Source organism: Humulus lupulus, chromosome 9 (genome assembly GCF_963169125.1).
Source record: "Humulus lupulus chromosome 9, drHumLupu1.1, whole genome shotgun sequence".
NCBI lineage: Eukaryota > Viridiplantae > Streptophyta > Magnoliopsida > Rosales > Cannabaceae > Humulus > Humulus lupulus.
In genome coordinates, this window is record NC_084801.1 from 13,517,256 (window position 1) to 13,524,984 (window position 7,729).

General features: G+C 30.9%; 1 protein-coding gene across 1 annotated transcript; it reads left to right on the plus strand.

Annotated features, from left to right (window-relative positions):
* Nucleotides 1–2,424: 2,424 nt before the first annotated feature.
* On the plus strand, nt 2,425–7,095 carry LOC133800469 (putative hydrolase C777.06c). Its single transcript, XM_062238432.1, has 10 exons — nt 2,425–2,707; nt 2,900–3,035; nt 3,424–3,551; nt 4,353–4,500; nt 4,589–4,694; nt 5,089–5,147; nt 5,496–5,531; nt 5,624–5,733; nt 5,999–6,064; nt 6,732–7,095. Exons 1-9 carry the CDS (start codon nt 2,511–2,513, stop codon nt 6,054–6,056), a joined length of 978 nt encoding a protein of 325 aa, XP_062094416.1. The 5' UTR covers nt 2,425–2,510; the 3' UTR covers nt 6,057–6,064; nt 6,732–7,095.
* The last annotated feature ends 634 nt before the right edge of the window (nt 7,096–7,729 follow it).

A 7,729-nucleotide genomic window follows, 5' to 3' on the forward strand; every position in this document is an offset into this window, starting at 1 on the left:
GAGTGGAAGATGTAGATGGATATGAAATTTGGATAAGAGCGCGAGAAACGAAGAAGACTCTTGTCGAAGATAATTTGGACAACAAAATTAAATAAAGAGTTGTAAGTATTTAAAAGCAAAGTATGAATTTTTTTAAGTGTTGTTACAAGTTACTAATTTAATCTATCATTGGTTTGTTTTGTAGAATGAACTAAATGACAAAGTTACTAGTAGTCAAATTGTCGCCAAGGGTTGGGAGGACATCTTACCAATCCAACAAGAATAGTTAAGCCGATTGATGACTTAAATTTATTAGTAAGACTATTGTGTTTATACATACCTTTAGTTTTATGTGAATGTATATATAAATGTTTAGGCTATTTTACTTAATTACAATTAAGTGAATGTATATATGAATGATTAGGTTATTCTACTTGACAATTACGTGAATGTATAAATATTTAATTTTATAAGAATTTTAATTCTAAGTGTATAAATTTTGTGATTTTTATTTTTGTTATAAATTAAATGAAAATAAACCAATTCCAATTGTAAATATATATATAACTATAAATTCATATAATTAGATTCTTTACAAAAAAAATTAGGGCAAAAAATATATATATATAAAAATAGAATTTGACCATTTAAAAATATTTAGAAATAATTATTAAAAAAAAGAGGGCTTTCTACTTCGGTTATTATGTAAAAACCGAAGTAGAAAGTGCCCTGCAAGGAAGCGTACCCCACTTTCTACTCCGGTTATTATGTAAAATCCGAAGTAGAATCCTAACTTTCTACTTCGGTTTTTATATAATAACCGAAGTAGAAAGCTTATTTCTTACTTCGGTTTTTAACTACTTTTTCCTTCGCTCCGAACTACTGCGGCTGCGAATTTTAGCAAAAAATTAAGTAAATCCAACTTAAAAACCGAAGTAAAATCTATTTTTTCTTGTTGTGGTTACAAGATTTATATCAATAGAGTCTCTTAATCTGTCTGAAAAATATCGCTTAGGTTTTCAAATTTTATTTTGTAGCATTTAGATCCCCAAAACTTACTAAATGTATATCACATAAGTTCTATCAATTGGAAAATAATTTAAAAAATGTACAACAAGAAGTAATTTATGACTCAACGGAAAATAATTTATAATCTCATTAATTTTTTTTATTGTAATTAATTGGGTCATAAATTTAAATCATTTTTCAATAGAAATGATATATCTAATAAAAGTTTAGTAAGTTTTGAGACCAACTTATACAAAATAAAATTTGCTACCTACGTGATTCAAAAATATTGAAAGTGATATAAACCCAAAAAAATAATAAAAAGAAACAATCTTCAATCACTCAGCGAGGCACGACATTCTAAGATCAATCCTAAATATTATTCTCACTTTTCTCTTCTTTCTCCATTTATTCTTGTTATTCAGCGACATGTTAAATCAAAAAGGAAAAAGTGATTTTGAGGGTATTCTTTTACTATATATTTCTCGTCTTACCATGTGTAATATTTCACACCACTTTACAAGTAAGTTAAATCATAGGTATCTTTCATGCTTAGTGACATAAAAAAAAAAAGAGAGAATTTTCAAATTTTTATTAATGATTGGTCTTGGTGGATTACAATTCACCAAAGTATATGATGATGGTACAATAAACAATGTTGATGTTACCAATTTATTATTTATTTATTTTAAAAGAGTCATAAAAGTAAAAAATTGCCAAACATCTATTTACTTATAAAAACAAAAAATGAAAATATTACCCAAGTCACCCTTAGTTACGTAACTAAATAAACTGCTATTACAATTTTATTTGTTAAATAAAAAAACCATTTTATTAACAGGGAGAACTGGTATAATCTGTACCAAGTTCACATAATTTAAAGGGTTTATATTTTTAGACCATGTATTTTGTGTTATTATTTATTTTGATAAATTACTCTTTAGACTATTTGGAAAATGGTTAAGATAGAATCTTAAATTTAATTTTGGTGAATGAATTTTTAACTAAAATCACAAATAATTTACCAAATTAATAATTCAGAATAAAAATAAAATTATTCTGTTTAAAAATTGTGTTGTTATATTCAATTTTTTTGTTCATAAAAATTGAGTTTAAGATTTTAATTTAATTATTTTATAAAATATAGATCTAAAAAATAATTTATTAAAATATAAAATCCAAACAATTAGCAAGATAAAACACAAAACACATCGTACAACAAAGTATAAACCTTAATTTAAATTAATAATATTAATGTTTCCAAGCTACTGCTGTTGTTGTCTGAAGGTACAAATCCGGACATATTTTTTTTAAATCAGAGCCGTTTAAATTTTGCCACGTATTATAATCACCAACAGTTGAAACCGTTTTATTTATTTTTTTATTTTATTTTTGGCGCGAGCTAAATCCTCCGCCTATATAATATACAATGAACATAACACGCGCATATTCTCTCCCAGTCAGATGCTTCGTAGCTGAATCTCCTCAACTTTCTCTCTCTTCTTCCGTGCACAGAGTTATCAATGGCCGACCTCAACCTCACGCCCAACGGGAACTTATCCTCGCCGTCTTCCACGACCCGATCGACCTTGATATTTCTCGGCACCGGCTGTTCCAGCGCCGTTCCCAATGCAAGGTGTCTCATCCAGCCTTCCGATCCTCCCTGTACCGTTTGCTCTCAGTCATTGTCCATTCCGCCTGACCGAAACCCTAATTACAGGTAATGCCCGATTTTTGATCTCGTTTGAAGTGTTTCCGTACGGTTTGGAGTCGACTGTAGTCGTCGAATGCGTAGATCTACCTCCATTTTTTTTAGGCACTGAGAAATGTTAATGAGATTTAGGAAAGGAGATTTATGATTTGAGAAATGTTGGATTTGAGTACTGATTTATGCTCGTCAATGGATTTCTAGGTGCAATACATCTCTGATGATTGATTATTGCCCAAGCGAGGGTAAACACAGCTATATTTTGATTGATGTTGGGAAAACATTTAGGGAGCAAGTACTTCGATGGTTCTCTCTCTATAAGATTCCGAGGGTGGATTCGGTGAGTCATCTTTTGGTTTTGTTCACTATTTGCTCTAATTTTTTGTGCAATAGTTTAATTGTGTTATTCTCCTTAGTCTATACACCTAGGAAAACACACATATGAGTGTGTGTGTGTGTGTGTGTATACGCATACATACGATTGTTAATTTAATTATTCTGATCTTACAGAAAGCTGTTTGATTGTTAAATGTTCATGGAGCAATACTATATAGCAATTGAACTGGCAACACTAATCAGATGATGCCATAATTTGATCTGTTTTTTTTCGTACTATTTATTTTTTTACATGCCATTCTTCATGATTTAATGGTTTGTACAGCTCTTTTTGATAGCTGGAACTGCTTTCTTATTCCATTTATACTAAGATTAATTTTAATGAGCTGCAGATTATTTTGACTCATGAACATGCTGACGCAGTTCTTGGTTTGGATGATATACGTGCTATTCAACCACATAGTCCCACAAATGATATCGATCCCACTCCCATTTATTTAACTCAGTATGCGATGAAGAGGTATTTAAACTGTGTGATGAGTATGTACATTGCTTGTATCATATTCTACTTGTTCACTTTTTATGGTTATGTTCGTAACAGAAAATTTGTTACAGATTGTGACCATGTGGTACTAAATTGTATTTTTGTTACCTGCTCATTAGAGCTTGAAGGTTTAATTATTCATGTATTGAAACCGAAGTTAAAAATTCTGACATTGAAGAAAATATGGATGGCAGTAGAAGTTATAGCTTGTACGTGCTACTCTGCCACTAACAATTCCTTTATTAAACTGATGGGGTACATTGTACTATCCCACTTGAAGTGAACATACGATGACAAAGATGCATAGAAGAGATGTCTGAATGAAAGGTAGTATAAATCAGTTTGAACAAAAACTTCTTTAATAATTAAGAAGTTACTTGAGATGCTGAGAAGTGAGATTATTAGATTGGAGGACAGAATGATGTTGGAAGTAGAAAAACAAGAGGGGGAAAACTGAAATATGAATGATGATTTATGATACCATGTATGTGGCAAATCCTTGTCATGATCATTTAGTGATTGTTAGACTAAAAATAATATGTGTATAGGATCTGTGCCAAAACTAAATTAGACGATCTCACTGTATGAGATCCATGTTGACGGACTAAGCTATTAGCTGCTATAAGAGCTTGTTTGGTTATTCAATTGTTTGAGTATTTGTATTTTACAAACAAATTATTGTCTTTTGTGCACCTAATTGCACAGCAAATATGTGAATTTGGCTGATCAATTTTCTTGAACCATTTCTTAATGTTAGTGTTTAAATTCCTGAAACAGCATCGCAGAGAAGTTTCCTTACTTGGTCCAGAAAAAATTAAAAGAAGGCCAAGAAGTGAGACGAGTTTCTCAGCTTAATTGGACTATAATTGAAAGCAACTGCGAGGCGCCATTTGTTGCATCAGGCCTGAAATTTGTTCCTTTGCCAGTTAGCCTCTGCAAATCCTTTTGTCTTAATGAATTGTATTCCATTACTCAGTGTTTTCTGTTTTCTTATGGTTGCTTTTCTGATGTAGGTTATGCATGGAGAAGATTATATCTGTTTGGGTTTTCTCTTTGGTGAAAAATGTAGAGTGGCTTATATATCTGATATTTCACGGTTTATTGCAAGCACAGAATATGGTGAGTGTGCATTCACATGGCAAGTCTTGCAGAGTTCATGAAAACTATTGAGTAACTTGCTATTTAATGGATATGATCTCAATAGTTCAGTGTATCTTGATCCTTTCTTTCTATTAGTTAATTCTGATTTCCAATTGAGTGAATATGACTTTAATCCTTTGTATACTTTTGTATATGCAACTACAGTGTGTAAGGCCGGCAGCCCTTGCCCTTGTCTCGTTGTTGTGGTGGAGTAATGTGAAAGTTGGTGGTTATTTTTGTGCGAGGCTGTGAATTTAGAAACCCGTTTTTTAAATATTATTTTGTGTGTGTGTGTGTGGAAACATTTGACATCAAAATATTTACCAAATGCTGAATGTTGTTCCTACTGCTTGTAATGGATGTTTGATTGCAGTTATTTCAAAAGATGGGGCTGGACAATTGGATTTACTCATATTGGACACACTTTATAAGGTTAGCAAGTAGGATTGATGTTTCCCCTCTCTTGGTATTAGCAGTGACACATAAATTTTTTCAACATCTAAAACCAAGCTAATTATAAACGCCACATCTGTGGCAGTATTAAAATATCACCACGTACTTCTAGTACCGAGAGAGGTCTTTAAATATCTTTAGATGCATCTAGATTCCAACCTGCCTAGTTAACTATCACTTTGTAAGATGCTGACCATATTGGATAGAGGTGTGATTTTTGCTACTATAATACATTTTCTCCTCATAGTACAAACATTGCTTGTTGTGTGTTTAAATCCTGGACTTGCTGTTTATATTTTCTTTGCCTTTTATTTTCTCTGACTGCAGACAGGATCCCATAATGTTCACTTTTGCCTCCCACAGGTTAGTAACACACACACACACACACACACACATACGCAGTAACTTTGCAATGTTTAAATGTTGTACAAGTCAAATGAGTAGTATTTTCTCAGACTCTTGAAGCTTTGAAGCGGATTTGTCCAAAACGAGCCCTGTTAATTGGAATGACTCATGAATTTGATCACCACAAGGACAATGAGTTTCTTCTCGAATGGTCCAAGAGGTACAAGTTCTGGTCGTTTAACGAATGAACTGTCCAACTAATGTTGATATCTTTTTGTTTAAATTGCACCTTGAGGGGTTATCAACTTGAATTTATCTATTGTTACTAATTCTTTCTGCATCTTTTTTTTTTGTCTTTTCTTTTTCTGTAGTAAAACATAGAACCAAATGGAATTATGATGTTAATTTTGTGCGCTATTCACTTAGAAGTGAAAATAACACATGAAACGTGCTAACATCTTATAATTTTATTATTGTATGCACAGGGAAGGTATTCACGTTCAGCTTGCGCATGATGGTTTGAGAGTTCCCATGGACCTATGAGTCACAAGGTGAGAAACTATACTCAGAGCTTTTTGGTAACATTTAAAAAAATAAATTTTTATTTAATTAATTAAAATTTTGACAATTAAACATAAAATAGTGTTTGGTAACTCTATTTTTATTTTAAAATTTTTTAATTAAAATTCATTAAATTTTAAAAATAAAATTTTTTGACTCAAAAATTTTTTAAACCATTTTCGACTTTTCGTTTTTTTTTTTTTCTTCTCATCCTCAAATAAACACCTCATTTTGTATTATTAAACAAAAAATAAAAATAAAAGTTATCAAATACATTTATTATTTTTTATTTTTAAAAACAAAAAACAAAAATAGTTACCAAACATACTTTTATTTTTTAAAAATAAAAATAATATTTCTATTTTTGTATTTAAAAAATTCAAAAACAAAATTTTTACCAAACACAACCTATACTAAAGCATCTTGAAGATTAACAAAAGCATCTTGAAGATTATTATCTGTGAGACAGCTCTAGATGACTTGAGTTACAACGGGAGTGTTAAACTCAAATTTTCGTCTGGTGTTATCCTTAAAGACCAAGATATTGGGAATTTCATTAGTTAGGGTTTAATTTTAAGTACAATACAACATTAGGAGTAGAGTTAACAAGTCACAAAATTAGTAATGTTGATTATTCCCTTTTATTTTGTTATGCAGGATAGTCTTAAGACACTTAATCACGAACCAAAGCCAAAACCCATACTTAGGGTATATGATTTTCGCCCCTTGTCCAGGGATAAAAGACGAACACAATATTCTTTGAAGTCAGTCATCCGATCCATATTCCATTAAATGAGTTGGATCTATAGATACAAAAGGAAGAGTTAGGTGCCGGTGGGTACCAAAATAACATGTTAAAGACAGATGGAAAAAGTTTGAATCTTTATCCTCATTCATCAACGTTATTGTTTCCTTTTATAATAAACCAACGAATTTGATCAATCATGAAATGCTATGTCAAATTAGTTAAATAAAAATTGTGTATGTTTACATATATATTATTTGTTTAACTTACTGTAAAGCATAGTCTGGACTGGAGGTAGGCTTAAATATTGAGTTGTCTTTTAGATAATAACGAGCCATAAATTTTCCATATAAATGTGTGTATAATTGTATTAAAGGGCTCATCTTAAATTTGATGGTAGCAAAACTTAAATTTAGATCCAAATTAAGAATATAGTAATAATCAGTGGTCAATGGAGTATTGTCGTTTAAAAGCATTTTAGAAGTTCTTTTGTGATTTTGAACATGAAAATTTAAACAGTGACGTTCAGCAAATTTTGTTTAGAATAATCTTAAAACCCAAATAATAATTAATAATAAAAAAAAGGCTTTAGTTGTTCGTCAGCAAATAGGTGAGCAAAACAAGTGAGCGCAGACGTCGAGAGGTGTGGGTGGCTTTACAAACTTTATATATGTATGCATTGTATTGTACTGTTCGCACCACTGTCACTAACTAAAGCTCATGGTTTTTGACTTTAATGTTTCATAAACATAAGATAAGACCCACATAATGAAATTTAGACTGAGTGGGGCCATCGTCTTATTTAGTTTTTTTTAGGGTTGTGAAGAAAATTATTTTGTAAAAACAAGTATTACAATTGTAAGGGGAGAGAACTTATTACTCTTTTGTTAACAACACGAGGCTGAAATGA

Bases quoted from the DNA above. Each gene is read 5' to 3' on its own strand.
- LOC133800469 (XM_062238432.1), top strand. From the start codon at position 2,511: ATGGCCGACCTCAACCTCACGCCCAACGGGAACTTATCCTCGCCGTCT. The intron at 2,708-2,899 runs GTAATGCCCGAT...ATGGATTTCTAG, and splicing joins GACCGAAACCCTAATTACAG to GTGCAATACATCTCTGATGA. The intron at 3,036-3,423 runs GTGAGTCATCTT...AATGAGCTGCAG, and splicing joins AGATTCCGAGGGTGGATTCG to ATTATTTTGACTCATGAACA.